The 18,685-nt window shown below is 46.6% G+C and overlaps 1 protein-coding gene across 1 annotated transcript in view; it reads right to left on the bottom strand.

The window, feature by feature from the left end:
- Window positions 1–5,397: 5,397 nt before the first annotated feature.
- TIPARP (TCDD inducible poly(ADP-ribose) polymerase) overlaps window positions 5,398–18,685 on the bottom strand; it is a 30,925-nt gene continuing 17,637 nt past the window's right edge. The window contains exons 3-6 of the mRNA XM_066600223.1: window positions 15,590–15,758; window positions 15,315–15,496; window positions 10,324–10,599; window positions 5,398–7,997 (exon numbers count right to left, since the gene is read on the bottom strand). Of these exons, the coding sequence (XP_066456320.1) occupies window positions 7,550–7,997; window positions 10,324–10,599; window positions 15,315–15,496; window positions 15,590–15,758 (1,075 nt within the window). The 3' untranslated portion in view covers window positions 5,398–7,549. The remainder of the gene's footprint in view (window positions 7,998–10,323; window positions 10,600–15,314; window positions 15,497–15,589; window positions 15,759–18,685) is intronic.

The following is an 18,685-nucleotide window of genomic DNA, read 5'->3' as shown; positions in this document are numbered from 1 at the left end:
CTATTGTCTCCGTGTGTTATTTTGAAAAACTGCAGTATTTCAGAATAAACACACTTTGAATTTTGACTTGGAACAGAGCTCTGAGTCAAAGAGGCGGGCCGCAACGGCCTCTCCCGGCCTGCTGCCTGTTGATTGACAGCTCTCTCCCCTTTTGTGAATTGGGGTGAGAGCTATCAGTCACCATGCTATTGATAGGCAGAGGCCGTCCTCTTTGATTCGGACCTCTGTTCCAAGTCTGCCTTTGACGTGTGTTTATCTCGAAACGCCATAGCGTTTCGGAATAACACGTACACAGGGCAATGGGCATACCTGTCATGGGTTCCTGCTGCCCGTCGTTCAGATAGGATGAACCTGGTGACAGGTTCCCTTTAACATCTATCACTAATCCATAGAATAACTGGTACATTTTAGATAAGTGGGAATCTGAGCGCTGAGATCCCTCAGCATTCGCTACAACAGGTCACCCATGTCCCTCCCCACCAGCAGATCCACGCTGAGAAGGAGATGTATGGAGGGGCTATTTCCATATCCCTCCTAGAGTGCCAACATGCATGCTCTATCATGGTGGGGAGAGATAGGAGACTGGGTTCTACGATGGATGGTGGACCCATACCAATCTGAAATTTATCATCTACCCCATGAAAAGTTGAGAAATGGTTACCGGTTGGAAAGAACCTTTAAACAACACAAAAATATGAAGATACAATTTGTATATGGTAATGCGATTATAGTTTTCTATGGGAGCCATTCTAGGACGAAACAAAGACCATGACCACTGAACACTGCAAGAAAAAATGGCATGGTTAATCTAGTTTTGTTGCGGTTTCCTATAATGCAAACATGCCATGCATCACGGCAGAAAGTGCCCTAAAGTGTATATAAATAGGGCTCAGATAACAGGCACATGTAGTATATGCACTGTCTTTAAACCATAAGCAGTGATTTATTTGGGGAGGAGGATTGTTTATATCCATGCTGCCTGTTTGTACAGGTGGCAGCTGTACAGATAAGTTCATTGCCCTCTATAGGACATTAACCCATGGATCTCATTCAGAGACCACCTACGTACAGCAAGCAAACAATCAATGCGCTTGCATGTGTGGTTCTGGTAATCACACCCAGAGACCAAATATTAGCAGAGCACAAGTGTAAGCACTACAAGTTATGAGCTCTGTATGCTTTATGATGTACTTTTTTTGCTGCACTGCTTGAAAAGTCTATTGAATTAGGTTACATGCACATGGACGATTTTTCCATCCAACTTTCAGACAGAAAAATTGGTCCAAATTTCGGACGGCAATAGCATCCGTTCATTTGAATGGGTGTATTCACGTTTTTTGTTTTTTTTTACTTGAGTAAATAGTCAGAGTAAAAAAAATAGCAGCATGTTCTATTTTTGTCTGATTCTCGGATGAAAATAGTACATATCAATTTGCGGTGTCCCACACTTCAGCCAGCACACAGACAGGTAAGGGTACATGCGGACATCCCATCAGGTAGGATTCAGCAGTTTGTTTCAATTCATCTCCTGTGTTGCAGCCATATGAATGCTATTTAGGGAACAGATGGTAGCGCTCCCTTCTCTGGAGAACCTTCATTATTGCATAATGGAGATGAGCAATTATTTACAAACTGTTACAAACAGTATTGTTCACAAGCTTTCTGTGGCCTCATGTATGTCATTTCACCTCGTTTTGGACAAACTCCTTTGGGCCTCATGTCCACGGGCTCGCACGGTTTCCCCGTGCAGAATCCTGCAGCGGACTCCACCTGGCCCGCAGACATGAGGCCAGAAAATACATTATACTTACCTGTCGAGATGCTGTGTGGCTCTCCTCCGTGCAGGCCAGATCTTCTTTCTTCTGCACAGCGGATGTTCTTGGGATGCCGGCGGTGTGCCGGGCGCATGCGCCATGATTTTTTTTTTTTAACTCCTGCTTTCCCGCAGCCTGGGCAGCTGTGTCTGTACCGCGGGTCCGGACAGCTTCCATTGGCTTTAATAGAAGCCGCGGGAGCTGTCCATGCGGCAAAACCACTAAAAAAAAAAAATAGAGCATGCTGCGATTGTTTTCCCACGCATATGTTCCACACTGGGGGAAAATGACTTACGCAGGTATTTAATTTCCTGCAGATCACCCATGCGGTTTTTAAAATTCTATTTTTGCCATGGACATGAGGCCTTAGGCTGGTTTCACATGGGGCGGAATTTCCATACAGCTTTGCCCCCTCTCATTGGAATCAGCCAGAGGGGAGGAGAGAAGAGGGAAGGCGTTTAACAGTCACGCTGCTAAACTCCCTCCCACCTCCCATATTCCGGCCCAAAAGATAGTTCCAGGACTCTTTTGCGCCAGACGTAAAAATGCCCGGTACTATATTGGCTGGCAGGGCACTTTTACATCACAAAAATATAGCCATGTGATCTAATGCATTGGAATCCAGTGCATCATATCACAGCGTAAACCGGCAGGCCGATATACGCTTGTGGGAAAGAGGCCTAAGAGTGTTCTTGCTACAATCCGTTTAGCTTTGCTATTCCACCAGTACCTGCTCAGCTACCTCATCTTCTCTGCTCTGGACTCTTTACGTGCCATTATATGAGCATTTCTCTCCTGAAAAACAGAGGCAGAGCTATGCCCATTGTGGCCAGTGTCAGGAATTGTCAAATCAATCACTAGGCAGAATCCAGGTGCCGCCCACAATCTGCATTTCTTCACCTGCATTTAGCAACAGAAAACCACTACCATGTAATACCCTGTTTTCCTGAAAATAACGCCAAGCATGATGTTTAAATAGTGTCCAGGTACCTATACATGTAAAAAAAGAAATAATTTTGGAGCAAAAATAAATATAAGCCCCTGTTATTTTCAGGGAAACACGGTAATACTCATGTTCCCTCATTCTGGGCCAGAAGTTCTATGTTCTCTCCACAGAACACTTCTGTTACCAGTCTCGTCTGACCTGCTGTCTGAGGGTTCTGCCTCTGACTGACCTGTTTCATATCAAGTCTGTTAGCTGTGGTTCTCCTTTTCCTGAACACAACTGGTTTCTGCCTAGTCTAGCCCTTGGAACGTCCGCCAATACCTTGTGTTCTTCTGATTCTGACCAGGCCTGCTCTTGGATTCTGCTGCTCACCCAGCTCTCTGGACACGGTTTGTAGTCCTGGTTTAATTTAAGGCTCCATTCAACATTCTCTCTCATGTCCGGTAACTTCGGAGTATCCCACGTGAAAGGGTTATCCAGTTGTAAACTACTGATGGCCCATCCTTAAGCTATATTTACATCTGCGTTCCAGGGTTCAGTTTTCCCCGTGTCCTAGGAGCAGGAAAGCAGAATCTCCTGGCCACACAGATCAGTTTTATGATGGAACCGAACGATCATCAACTATAATGGTGTCAGTTTGGTCTCAATTCATCTGGTTCTGTGACAGAACCTCAGAACGGAGCCTTAGTAGATCAGTGGGGGTCGGCCGCTCTGGTTCCCTACCAAGTCGCAGTTTGCTCAGCTAAGCTAGGGCACTGAGCCAATTTGTGCAGGCAGCAGACTGCTCCATTCCCACCATAGTGGCCTGGCTTTATATTAAAGGCAAATTTTTCAAGTGATTCGAAACTTTGCCTGTAATACCAAGCCTTGCCATTGCACTGGGAACAGAGCAGTCTGCTTCCTGCAAAAATCAGCTCAGTGGCATGAGCACACCTGCCCAGTAAACATCTGATCAGGACTGTGGACCCCACTGATTTACTATTGATGGCTTATCCTAAGGACAGGCCAGCAGTATTTTATAAGTGGACAACCCCTTTAAGGAGCCACATTCCTTGTTTCCCCTCTTGTCTCGAATACATATGAGCTTAACGGAAAGTAACATTAGGCAACTTTCCAACTAGGCTTCATTAATAAAGTCCTAGTGTTTTGCTGCTGGAGTCGATTACTCCTTCAACTAGATGGGAGGTGCTGATGGGGCTCTAGCATAATTCAGACAACACATTGCTTTTCCCATCCTCTCTGTGTTAGGGCTTATTCAGACGTGCGTATATCGGCTGGGTTTTCATGCCTGGACGATATGCTATCCCTCTCTGCAGGGGAGGAGGCGGGAGCAGTGCACAGAGCACCTGCCCCTCACCACTATTTACAATAGGAGGTGGTGGAACTTCTCTGCCCCGTCCCTCCCATAGCAAACAGTGGCGAGGGCCAGATAGGGGGCGGGAGCTCAGAGCACTGCTCCCGGCCCACCCCCTATCCCTCTGCAGAGGGAGACAGCGTATATCAGCCAGTCGTGAAAACCCGGCCAATATACGAATGTCTGAATAAGCCCTTAGGCTGCTTTCACACATGCGATGACAAACCGTGGCATTTTACTGAGATTTTGTGCTGCGTTTTCAAACGCATATTACAGGATTTTTTAAAGCACCCCATCACTGTAACGTGTGATGAGGGGAGTTAAAAAGTGCTACAACGCATGAAAATAGAGAAAACAATGCTCTAAAATTGTGGCGCTTGAAATGTCACATTCGAACACTGGTCTGTGAGGCCCCATTGAAATCAATAGTGGTGTTGTACCGCGGATGTCCCGAACGCCATGCTAATCATGGTAAAAATCAAAAGGGTTTAAACACATGAACCTGCTTCAGTCCTCTTATGAGGCTGTGATAACCACCGCCGCATAACGGGACAAATGAAAACTACCGATTTCAATAGCGGGATTCTTGCCTGCTAATTGTATGGGCAAGAAGACACTGGACCTGCCCCATCTTTCCTGCACGTAGTTAAATACTATGTGCTGTAAAGATAGAGTTCTGCCCCATCTTCCCTCTATAGTGCGGAGTTTTAACAGCCGGTAGGAAGGGAAAAAAAACCCTCGTTCATGCACAACTACACTCTGTAGCGGCGAGCATAGTTCAGCATAAGCCCGTGTGTTTTTGCCCCAAGGGTGCTTTTATATATATATATAAAAAAAAAAAAAAAAAAAGGGCTTGGATCATTCAAATTTGAATGATAATCGTTCAGCGTAAACACCGCCAACAATCGCATGATGAGCAATTATTTTTTTGCTTATTAATTTCATGCACGCATGAAAATAGTTGGCTCATTCGCTAATCATTCGGTTTAAATACCGATAATGCAATCATTCTCGTTCATTGGTACAGCAAATCTGAACGACTTGTGAGCGAATGATTATCTGCCAGTATAAAGAAGCGGATAATGAATCCCTCAGCGTAGAAGCACCGCAAGTCTTCAGAGACAGCAGATCACAGAGGCTGTAGAGAATCAGAGTGTAGACAGGACAAAGCACAAATGGCAGTATGCAAGGGGCGAATCAGGCGGTGTATCTGTGCAAAGAGAAAGGAGAGCACCCACTTAAAGTGGGCCATGCACTTCAAATAAAAAGGCATCCAGAACAAATTTCTATTTCAACACATGGATATTTACTCACATAAATAAAACATTTGTATTAACAAAAAGGCACACAAACTGTTAACAATGAAAAATATTTACAATATGCACATAAATTATTAACAAGTGCACTGTTGGTCATTATCACAGAGCTAGGAAGTTTCAGTTTTTTGTTTATTAGTCTTTGTCAACTTATATACCGACTCCTAGGCCTGACTATAGCAGCATCCCTTCGTTTAGGCCTCATGTCCACGGGGAAAATCAGGCCCGCTACAGATTCTCCATGAAGAATCCGCAGCGGGTCCCTCCTGCCCCGCGGACATGAGCGTTGAAAAATAAGAATAAACTCACCTGCGGTGGACACTGCGGTTCTTCCCTTCTTCGCGGCCGGATCTTCTTTCTTCAGCCTGGCGGATGTTCTCAGCATGCCGGCTGCATGCGCCGTGCCGAAGAAAGAAGATCCGTCCGCGAAGGGAAGAACCACACCGTCCACAGCAGGTGAGTTTAGTTCAGGCACCGGTCTCCTGTGGATCCGGACGGTTTCCATAGAAGCCTGCGGAAGCCGTCCCCGTGGGAGACCTGCACTAAAATGGAGCATGTCTGGATTTTTTCCTCACGCGGGACCTGTGCCTGCAGGGGAAAAATGACATCCACAGGTATTTAACTACCTGCGGGTGTCTAATGCATCACTATGGGGCGCGGATCCGCGTGCAGGAAAAACGCTTCGGATTTTAAATTCTTAATTTCCCAGTGGACATGAGGCTAAAAAAATAAGAATAAACTCCCCTGCTGCAGACTGCAGGTCTTCCCTTCTTTGCGGCCGGATCTTCTTTCTTCGGCCCGGCGGATGTGCTCGGCACGCCGGCTGCGTGCCGCGCTTGCGCCGGGCCGAAGAAAGAAGATCCGTCCGTGAAGAAGGGAAGAACTGCACAGTCCACAGCAGGAGAGTTTAATTCAAGCGCGGGTCTCTTGTGGATCTGGACGGCTTCCGTAGGCCTCAATAGAAGCCTGCGGGAGCCGTCCCCGCGGGAGACCCGCACTAAGGCCTCATGTCCATGGACAAAATAGGATTTAAAATCCATAGGGATGCATTGACCACCCGCAGGTAGATAAATACCTGCGGATGGTCAATAAAAGGAAGGAAAAAAAAAAAAAAAAAAAAAAAGCGCATGAAAAAATCCAGACCATGCTTTATTTTCGTGCGGGTCTCCAGCGGGGACGGCTCCCGTAGGCTTCTATTGAAGCCTATGGAAACCGTCCGGATCCGCAGGAGACCCAAAATAAGAATTAACTTATCCGCAGTGGACCGGGAAGTACTTCTCTTCTTCATGGCCGGATCTTCTTTCTTCGGCCGGGCGGATGTGCCCAGCGCATGCGCGCTGCACGCAGCCGGCGTGCCGAGCACATCTGCCGGCCGAAAAAAGAAGATCCGGCCGTGAAGAGAAGAACTTCCCGGTCCACTGCGGGTGAGTTAATTCTTATTTTAAGCGCTCATGTCCGCGGGGCAGGAGGGACCCGCTACGGATTCTCAATGGAGAATCCGTAGCGGGCCTGATTTTCCTCCGTGGACATGAGGCCTTAAATGGAGCATGTCCGGATTTCTTCCCTGCATGCGGGTCTCTAATGCATCCCTATGGGGCGCGGATCTGCGTGCAGGAAAAACGCTCCGGATTTTAATTCTTAATTTCCCAGTGGACATGAGGCTAAAAAATAAGAATAAACGCACCTGCTGTGGACAGTGCAGCTCTTTCCTTCTTGGTGGCCGGATCTTCTTTCGGCAGCATGGCAGATGCGCTCGGCACGCCGGCTGCGTGCCGTGCGCATGCGCCGGGCCGAAGAAAGAAGATCCGGCCGCGAAGAAGGGAAGACCTGCACCGTCCACAGCAGGTGAGTTTAATGCAGGCACGGGTCTCCCGTGGATCTGGATGGCTTCCATAGGCCTCAATAGAAGCCTGTGGGAGCCGTCGCCGCTGGAGACCCGCACTAAAATGGTGCATGTCTGGATTTTTTCCTGCACGCGGACCCGCGCCTGCAGGGAAAAATTACATCCGCAGGTATTTAACTACCTGCGGGTGTCTAATGCATCCCTATGGGGCGCGGATCCGTGTGCAGGAAAAATGCTCCGGATTTTAATTCTTAATTTCTCAGGGGACATGAGGCCTTAGATGGAAACAGTGTTGCTAACTTCTTCATACTGAATAATAAAATAGGGGTAGCTCTGGTCATCGTTAAATATAACAAAGATCTGAGGTTCAAAGAAATTGTCCACGCAGGAATCATAAAGATCACTGGTTATGTCTCCAGGGTTGAGCGGAGGAGGCCTCCTCATGGTGTGATTCCCTACAACATATCTTCCGGTTAATACTTTGGCCAGGAACATGTAGTGAACTCCTTTTGGTGACCTCTTGGAGAAGTTGTGAGAATAACTTGCTTTCCTGGCAAAGTAACTGCCCTGTCCAAACATGGTGGCATGTTTCCCACACACTCGGGGGTCAAAGTTATGTTTGCAAATTCCATCAACAACATCCTGGGAGGTCCCGTGAAACAGATGTCTCTCGTTCATAATCCTATCCAGTCCTGTCATCTTCCTGGCCATAAATTCCTTTTTCCTAGGAGAAAAAGGTGAGAAGTTAGAATTATGTTCAAACATCACAAAGGACAAACTTCGACGAGGAACGCACCGACAAAACTGAACACCATAGTTACACCAAGCTTGAAATGACAGCCGTAAATCATAATTACTTAGAACCCTTTAAAGAGGCTTTCTGGAACTGGGATGCCTAAGACCTATCATCGAGTCAAACATTCAATTAGTGGGACCCTGCAGCACTAGGGTAAGCGCTGCAGACTCTTCTCAGGCCAGCGATGTCTTGCACACACGTCAAGTGGCCTTTCAACACATCTGTGCCATTTAAGTGAATGTAGATAAACTGCTATACCATGCGCAGCTGCTACAAAATGCATACGCTGTGCCTGTTGTGCGCAGAAGAGGCTGCAGAGCTCACTCAGGCGCTACACCCGCTTCAGACTGCTGATCCAAAGAAGGACTCTGTGCCGGACCGCAACAATTGAATATTGATGACTAATCCTAAAGATAGGTCCAACCATACCCCAGTCTCAAAAAAAGTAAATTTAAGTTTTAAAATATTTTTTAAAGTTGTTGCAACCAATTAGATTATAGATTGCAAGTCTATGGAAAATAAGAATTAATTGGTTTGTATGGGAAACTCCCGTATTTTGACAATTCTGTTCCCACATGTGTTCAATTAAAAATCCCAAATACCATAACAGCAACAGCCAGTTACACACTGAAGAGAGAAAGTATTTTTCTAGGGCAGCCTGGTAAAGTAAAAGTTTTCCTTCCCAGTTATCGACCTTTTAAGATCTTCCCACAAGATTTGATAAAGTACGCTGAAGTGCTGTGCCATTATTGCAAGTTACCCCCTATCCCAGCAGTCAAACCCCACTGAACCAGATAGGTCCCAAAATGTGATCAGCAGTAGTACTTGCACTTGTGCATCACCTCGCCATTCACTTCAATGGAGCCGTCAGATATATGTGCAGCTGCCAATGACCACATTTCGGGACATCCCAAAAAGGTCAAACCTCCACAGATCTGCAAGTTATCCCTTATCCAGTGGATAGGGGGTAATTTGCAATCATGGCATAGCCCCCCTAAAAGAAGTATTCCAACCAAAAGCGGTCCTTTTACACAGAGCAGTTAACCCTTTCCAATCCAATGTCGGGCCTGCCCCGACATCATTTTCCTCCACAGCTCCAATGTCGGGGCAAGCCCGACACTGCAGTGCAGGAGTGCATCTGCACCCGATCGGCAGACACATCGGGTGCAGATACACTTGTGCACTGGTCCCCATCGAGGACCCCCTAGGAGAAGGCAGAAAGGGTTTTAACCCTTTCTGCCTTCTTTACACATTACATAGCGCTCAATTAGCGCTATGTAATGCATAGAGATTCCGGCCGGCCGGCGATCATGTGACCGCCGGTGTTACCTGACCCCCGGCGGTCACATGAACTCCGAGCCGGGAGCCTGTACCATGAGGGGACCTGGTTACCTGACCGGCGTCTTGCGCGTTCTCCTTCTGTCTCCCGGCCCGGCGATCATGTGACCGCCAGGTGCCACCTGACCCCAGCGGTCACATGATCGCCGAGCCGGGAGGCAGAAGGAGAATGCGGAAGATGCCGGACAGGTAAGCAGGTCCCTCCACGGTGCAGTGAGCACCTGCACCCTCCTGAACTCTGTCAGTTCAGGAGGGTGCAGGGAAAGTGTATTTTTTCTCACCCATTTTCCCCAGCTCCAATTTATTTGGAGCTGGGGAGAATGGGTGAGAAAAAATAAATGGATTGGAAAGGGTTAATAGTTAGAAGGAACGAACGATGAAGGGATCATTTGCTTTCAACTGCCGCCTGTTTACACGTGCAGAGAAGCATTTAAATCTTGTCATTTATTGTCCTAGCCTATTCAGTTGAGAATCGGTCTGGGATCGGTCAGCAAACGACTGAATTATTGTCTTTTACATGACCGACAAACGGCAAATTATGATTTTTATGATTGCATAAAACGAATGCTGAGCGATACACGAATGAATTATCATTCAGTTGTTGGCCATGTTTACAATGAACTATTGCTCATTTTCACGATTCAATGATTTTAACAACTAAGGGCTGTCTGAAAGGGGCCTTTTTTACACAATGGGTAATAAGTTTTAGATAGTGGGGGTCCATCGATCGTTAGAACAGTGTACCGCAGTTTCATTTCCTGCCAGACGCGCAACTGTGCCACCTACGCATTCAAAGTCTTTGGGAGTTGTGAAACGCAGTGCGCTGTACAATAGCGTAATGTGATTGGGGGACGCAGACAAGATTTGTGGAAGTTTCCACTCACACCCTCCACACGATACAACAAGTGACTGTTACCTTTTATACTTTTCCCACAGGAAGAGGTTCTGGACTCGCATTATTTTTAAAATTCGGAACTTGGTCTCGGGGACAGTTTTGTGAAATAAAGTATAAACTGTTCGGTAACTTTTATCTTCTTTTGGCATAGGCACTTGTATAAACTCCTGAGACGAGTCCATGGGAATCCAGGTTTCAGGGTAGAAGTTTGGGGCTGTGACAGCAACAGGAGACAAGACTTGCAGAGAAGCCGAATCGGCTAATGCAGGGGTAGCTGGGGGTACTCCACTCAGGGTCCTAGGGGGTAAACAAAAATATATAGAATTTAACTATGGCATTTTATGGTACATTAAGACCTATTAAAGTGTACTTTCCAAAAGAATATGTATATATAAAAGTTGCAAATCGAAATGTAATTAATTCTTTTTGCCCATTTTGTAGTCATACATGGAAAGGCTTGTTGGCAAGTAATGTGGCATCTGTATGAAGAGTCATCCAGCTTTCCTACAGTCCTGAACGGCAAACATTTGCTATGGGAGTGAGGAATGGCCACTGGCGTAACTAGTAAGGCTTGGCATTCAGGACTGTACCAGCCTGGCAGAAGCTCCTGTGGATGCTGGCAGCCACACATCAGCCTAGAGTTAACATCTCGACATATGAGGGGAAATGTGAGGACTTCTATTTACTGGCCACTTTCTTCATAATACAGGAACGAGTTATTCCACATAATCCCAATATACAGCAAATTGATTAAACCGCAGCCTTAAAAAAATAAAACGGCAAGTCGTAACTAAAATCAGCCAGAAACTGAAAGCCGCCATAAATGTAACCTTTTAGTTTGTTCTGTAAAAAGCCAACAAAATACATTTTGTGTGGGAATTGATTTCAAGCTGAGCCAACGCTATAATTGTAAAACCGTTCCTTCCGAAATGGCTCTTTAATGGTACGGGAAGTGAAGCAAGATTTGTGCGCCACTGCGTCCCCACAACAAAATTACTAAGTACCGCGCCAATAAAAGCCTTCTCAGCACAGGCGTTAATGGAACCCATTCATCTCATTAATACCGCGACAGACTGTATACACACAACATGGCTGCTCTAGGTGGAAATTAGGCCTCATGTATAATACAATCAACTAAAACCGTAGGAATGGTGGAGTTTATAAAAAGGCTTAGGAGCGGATAGAAGTGTCCTGACTGAACTGCAGGGTGGGCCGTAGAGATGTAGGCCGGCACCACACTCTTATGAAAGCGGGCTACCAGAAAATCTGCCTGTGTTGCCCCTAGCAACCAATCACAGCGCAGCTTTCATTTTACCTCAGCAGTATATAAATAAAAGCAGTGCTGCGATTGGTTGCCATTTCTCCGATACTGCTGAGGTAAAATGAAAGCAGTGCTGTTGTGAAAGTTGTCTGAAAGAAATCGGTCTTTGTTGCCCATAGCAACCAATCACAGTGCCGCTTTTATTTTACCTCAGCAGTATAAGAAGTGAGAGCTACGCTGTGATTGGTTTCCATTACTGCTGATGTAAAGTAAAAGCAGCGCTACGATTGGTTGCTGTGGGCAACACTGAGCAGATTTTCCTTCAGGACACTTATAATAATGATGCCGGCCCACCCTGTATAAGACATGCATCTCCCTCATGTCACAATATACGTTTAAGGTGTGGATATACAATGTGTCTGCTTTGTTCATATGAAGGTGTAATGAGAGGATACATGGGAGAGGCACAAATCGTGATGGTGGGAAACCTGAAGTAAAGTTACGCAGCTTAGGAAAGTTGCTGAGGGTTATGAGAACAGTACAGGTTATTCAGTTCTATGAGAACCACTGGGGACCAACATTCAGCCATTTTTCTAGATCAGCACTTGTGGTCTTGGAACAACTCCATATATGACTGAGCAGCGGGGAACACACACTTCCCCGTTAAGGGTGCGCTCACACGTTGCAAAACCGTAGGTTAGAGTTGCAGCAGAAAAATCCGCCACATTCATTCCCCTACGTGTGACCAGGATTGGCTTTAATCACATTCACCTTCTTAGTAAAGGTTTCCGCAACGTGTGAACGCACACTCAATGGGGTATCCAAGCCTTTACCTCCTTGCGAATGACCGATGTTCAGTAAAAATCGGCAAGGCTCCACCGCTCAGGGCTTTGGGGTTCAGAGACAGAAGCGTCATAGAAGGAACGTATAGCGCCTGCTGATGGCAGAGAGTGAAACCTTCTATTACACTTTAGGCCTTGTTAAGATGAGCAACGTTTTAGCGCATTGTAGGCGCGTGAAAAGAGTGCTTCTATAAGTACCAATGGTTTCCCATAAAACCGCTCTGATGAATGAATTTGATGCACTAGAGTCCAGTGAAATATGTTTGTGTTCCCCCCTTACCTCTGATTTTAACAAAGATAGGACATGCGACTGCAATGACAGGAAAGACAGGATCTGACCCATCTTTGGTGCGCCCTTTCCATAGACTCCTATGGGAGCTGGAAAACACGCACCTCGGATCGTGTGAATAGCTAATTTTAATTAGCTGGAATTAACCCATTCACACAATCTTTTAATGCACCTATAATGCGTGAAAACCACGCTCGTGTGAACGAGGCCTCACTGAGAGCTCTGGCACCTCTGGCTCGGGCCCCCAAAGCGTGGTTGCAATTAGCTGATCGCCAGGGGCCCCAAGCAGCAGACTCCAACCGATCAACCACAGATGACCTATCCCGAGTATAGGTAGTCATCACCACTGCAAGGGGTTAAATGCCCATCAAACCCCTTTAAGCTATATAGTAACACCCCTTCTCTGGAAACACTAATTGCTCAGGAGGGAGACTAACTCACAGCTGTCAGCAAAGGCCTTAGTAATCCCACAAAGCTAAGGAAGAGCACATTGACGGGAAGATGAAAGCCATGTTCTCCAGAACACCACAAGTGCACCATCCATGACCGGTGAATCATCTCCTCCTCCCAGCAGGGTGCCCAGTTGTCAATACAAACAATCTACTAGGTCACATAAACAGTGATCGGCCATTACTGCAGTACATGTGATCGGCCGCCTGAGGCGCACAAGGACAGTGACCTACGATGCTACTTTACAGGGTAGCAAACGGATTTTCTTCAATCCCCAAAGAATGATTTATTAAAGAACCCGTATTCCTGTGTCCGCTACAAACGCTGACAGATGAGAACAATTCTGCTGCTTCCACTCCATCACCCCTTCCTAGCTGGAGGTGATCGAGCCTAAACATGCCAGCCTATGGAATATACCTCCAAAATCGCTAAAAATAACAAACAAAACACTCGGCATTTCCCCCCCCCCCCCCCCCCCTTTCATTTAACTCCTACGTGCAGCCAAATCCGTGGAGACTATGAACTTCGTGACAAAGATTGTAAGTGCAACGTGCAGCTCCTAGTACACCATGAATGTCAGACCTCCGGGCTAACAGCTTCCAGCCATGCCCTGGGAGGACAGCGTGTTCCTAAATACAGGACTGTGCAATCCTGCCTCCAGCTGTGCATGAGATGCCATAAACAGCTTTTACACCGCTTCAAATTAAAACAGATTAGGCTGCGGGGCTTGCCAGATAAACGTACACATCCGCTTAAGTCACCACTGCATGGAACATGACAAGTATTCTGACAAGTTTCACAGTGCAGAATGTTACCGGCGGTGGAGACCACTCCGCGTCAGACCCAGCTGTGTTTGGAGAAAACCTTTGCTGTACTAGATGCAAACAGTAAAAAACTTCTACAGTCAGGGCTCTCACAAATCCTCAGACACCATTTTTGTGTGTAATCCACAACAAGATAGTGTGTACCGTGTTTTTTTTACTTGCTGTGTGAGAAATACCATTGCCAGTAATGTAAAGTTAGTTACCACGCATTATACGTGCAAAACCTGTGCGTGTGGTATGCTGTAAAAAAATGCTTGCGCGAGAGCCCTCATACTACCAAGCACTACCAGAAATCTGAGCCTGTGCACCTATGTAATGTGAAGAGAGAGGAGTACACCTGCAAACCTTCTGTAGATAACGGGAAGAGCCCGGGAGGAGGAGTGCCCCTGGGCAACGGGAAGAGCCCGGGAGGAGGAGTGCCCCTGGGCAACGGGAAGAGCCCGGGAGGAGGAGTGCCCCTGGGCAACGGGAAGAGCCCGGGAGGAGGAGTGCCCCTGGGCAACGGGAAGAGCCCGGGAGGAGGAGTGCCCCTGGGCAACGGGAAGAGCCCGGGAGGAGGAGTGCCCCTGGGCAACGGGAAGAGCCCGGGAGGAGGAGTGCCCCTGGGCAACGGGAAGAGCCCGGGAGGAGGAGTGCCCCTGGGCAACGGGAAGAGCCCGGGAGGAGGAGTGCCCCTGGGCAACGGGAAGAGCCCGGGAGGAGGAGTGCCCCTGGGCAACGGGAAGAGCCCGGGAGGAGGAGTGCCCCTGGGCAACGGGAAGAGCCCGGGAGGAGGAGTGCCCCTGGGCAACGGGAAGAGCCCGGGAGGAGGAGTGCCCCTGGGCAACGGGAAGAGCCCGGGAGGAGGAGTGCCCCTGGGCAACGGGAAGAGCCCGGGAGGAGGAGTGCCCCTGGGCAACGGGAAGAGCCCGGGAGGAGGAGTGCCCCTGGGCAACGGGAAGAGCCCGGGAGGAGGAGTGCCCCTGGGCAACGGGAAGAGCCCGGGAGGAGGAGTGCCCCTGGGCAACGGGAAGAGCCCGGGAGGAGGAGTGCCCCTGGGCAACGGGAAGAGCCCGGGAGGAGGAGTGCCCCTGGGCAACGGGAAGAGCCCGGGAGGAGGAGTGCCCCTGGGCAACGGGAAGAGCCCGGGAGGAGGAGTGCCCCTGGGCAACGGGAAGACATGTATGTTACTATTATGTTTGAATGGAAACAAATCAGTAGCTGATCGATTGTTAACAGTCAGATCCTATTGGCAGGCCATTAAAGTGAAATTCAGCACCCATAACAATTGCCTTATCTTACAACAACTATATTAGGAGAGGGAATCCACCATTAATTCTGTAGACTGAAATAAGGTTTTCACTTACTGGAGATGTGGCAACAACATGACAGAGGAGCGGAACAAGGGCCGTCTTTTGATCTCCTTTCTGAAACACGCATTCTGCTGGAATCCATCTTTAATGTTCAGTATATATTGGTTGTGCCATGTAACAAATCGGACTTCCTTTAGTCCACGGCAGTTGGCTTCTTCTATCAGCTTCACAACAGGCTGTCATGAAAAAAAAAAAAATGTGGTCACCATTATTGAAAGACGACACTATATGTTTCACTATATATAGTAGACTAATTATAAGAAGTTTACCTCCGAGTATTCCCGCCATCCAAAGTGATCTCTGCAATAGTATTTCCAAATGGTGTGATAATTCGAGGCAGCGCCAGAGGTAGACGGAGAAGACAGTCGTCTGATTTGGTCAAATTCAAGAGTTTCATAAATAGTCATGGAGTCCAGGTTTACTAAAAAATCATGTCCCCTAAAAGTAAGAATAAAAATACCTAGTTAGAAGTCAGCTCACACTACTAGTTAACATGAAGAAAACATTACAGCAAGTACCATCACTTATCACTGCTGTTCATAGCTGCATTCATACAACAGCTTTTGTATATTCACAATCCCAAATAAACTGTTCAGACTGACGCTAGCTAATAAAATAAGTTGTGGAGTATTGCAGGACACGATTGAGGGCCACGTACCAGCTAAACAGTAATTGTTTAATTACAACATAGAGTGGTAGAGTTGGAAGGGACCTCCAGGATCATCGCGCCCAACCCCCGCTCAGTGCACGATCACTAAATCATCCCAGACAGATTTGTCCAGCCTTTGTTTGAACACTTCCATTAAAGGAGAACTCACCACCTCACGTGGCAACCTGCTCCACTCATTGATCTCCCTCACTGGCAAAGGTTTTTTTTCGAATAATCTAATCTGTGTCATACACCCCGTTACCCTTACATCCATAGGCCATCAGTAAGGACTAACCGTAAAATAGGCAAGAACTATTTTAAAACTATTTTATCTGGTTTTATAAGCTCGTGTGCTGCCAGACATACATGGTTCTGTCATGCCTAAGTATCATTGCTAAAGCTAAACTTAGGACCACTGGATGATCTGGAGGGTTAGTCCTACATAAAGTGACAGTAATCATTTGACAATTCACATGTTAAAAGTAATTTAACTAAAGTTGTTCCATAGGAAATTCTGTGTGAATAGATAGAGGAACTTCAAGCCAACATTTTCTATCCTTCTACGTACTATGGATCACACTACATTTTTCAGAAGCCGCATCCTGTAACCAAGATACCATTAAACTGGGTCATGAGAAGGAAAATGTGATTGTCACCTATGACACCAAATAAGGCTAGAATATGAGGCTCTATGAAAGACTCACCAATGGGCCAGGACTGCTGTGGGTATTGTATCTTGACGCCACCAGGAAGTCCTGGTGGAGTCAAGATTGACATGGGAGGGGGTGATTTTTCCATTTAAGCACCCAAAAAGAGCTTTATCCTCATTGTGTAAGCAAGAAAACCCTGCAGGGATCATATGATTCTCCATCACCTCGTTTTTATCATAATTGGAACTTGCTGAATAAATGACTGAATGATTTCCTAATCGGTGACTAAACCAATGTCCCACAAAATCCAGGAAGATATCCGAGTTTCGTGTGCGATTTGTTTCTACAAGCCCCTGAATGGAAAAAAAAAAAAAAAACACAAGGAATCGGGTGATTTAAATGGGATCATGTGTTCTACAGCTGGAAGCAGAAACGTGAACAAAAACTGAAACTGGGCGGCGTTCCTAAACAAAAGTCTGTTTTCGAGAACTGAAAATGCTCAGCCCTACTGTGTGCTAATCGAGCATGCCTGACACATACAGCCCAACTTGTTAACCTTCACACACATCTCCAAGGCAACACGTACCCCCCATCCTTGATCGTTATTAGCCAATAATGGCTGAGAAAAGATTGTACAAACAACGTGGTGAAACCGAAACACAAAGAAGTAGCTTGTGTAAATGTAAAGGAAGAGGGGGGCGGAATGAGGAACCTAGAGAACAGATCTCCACCACATTACTATGTTGTATCCCAGTAAAGGCTGCCAATCCCTAGAAGACACTATGTATGTGCTATCCGCACGCTATGAAGGAATTTCTGCGTAACTGGGCAGACTACTGCTATCTAAATATGTGCTTAGTACGACTATAAATAATGATTTGCATGAGAAAGAACAGCGGCTGAAACGGTTTCTCTCACGCTATATTGCTAAAGCTGAACATTTTGCAATACAGAGACTTCTTAGAATAGGTATCATTAATCATGACCTGGATAAACTATTTACTTCATTGCATTCGCTCAACATCTTATGGGAAATTAGGATTGAGGATGTTAACGAACTCCCGTCTAAAATAGATGGAGTTACTTTATATACAGACAACTTGAGGACATACAGAACAAAACAATAGGGGTTAGCAGACAGTCTCTGTAATTTCCTCTTGGTCTGATGCGCTATTCTTGCTACCAAAGAAAAGCAGAAGGCAGAAGGCCCCAATAAAAGTGAATAGTGTCCACTTTGTAAAAGATCCATCAAAGGTGTCCTGGCTCCAGCAATAATGGAGTTAATGAGTCAGATAGGTAGATTTCTCTATGGGTCAGTGACATGTAGACTCGCACAATGCTCCGGATGGAGTAGAGTTCCCCATGTCTGGACACCCCACGGGTCAGGAAGAACAACTGAAGCCATGTAGTGTTTCCAATGGCGTTCAGAACGAGTCAACTATGTACCTACCAGTCTAAACAGGCTGCACGAGTGCGAACGCGCTGATATCATTTGCTCCTCAAACGATAAATTGGCTCGTCAAGAAGGGCCCCAAGTAATGGTCCTGGATCTGCCTTGAGGCAGACTGGCCCTCACGATCTGATACCGATGATAGGTCATCAATAGCTTAGTCCCTTTAAATGTGTTGAGCCCCAAATTTAAACTATACAACCAAATAGAAAAAATGTTATGTGAAAACACTGTCAGCTGCCACAAAGTAGCAATCATCACGTTGATCTCTCCGACAGGAAGCCCAACAAGTTTACATCCATGATGTGGTCACAAAACTGTTAAATGTGATGCTAATCTCCTACATAGAAACACTGGGGTCACATATGTCATCAACACAATGTTGTTGAATAGCCTAATTTAGTTGGTTTCTAGTTTAGTCATCTGTTTTGCAAGAGTCATATCTGTCAAAGTTTGCACTCTTTGACACACCACTTCCCAGTCAACACAAATCAGGAGTTTCTTTGTGTCATTGGGCCCCATACCCCTCATTAGCGTGCACAGTGTACTCGTACAGGGTGTTCCTATCAGGAGCTCCTAGGTGGCTCAGATTGTTCTGTACCAGAACGTTACATCT

The sequence above is a fragment of the Eleutherodactylus coqui genome, chromosome 1, assembly GCF_035609145.1.
Source record: "Eleutherodactylus coqui strain aEleCoq1 chromosome 1, aEleCoq1.hap1, whole genome shotgun sequence".
Classification (NCBI taxonomy): Eukaryota; Metazoa; Chordata; class Amphibia; order Anura; family Eleutherodactylidae; genus Eleutherodactylus; species Eleutherodactylus coqui.
This window is presented reverse-complemented; position numbering and strand designations above follow the sequence as displayed.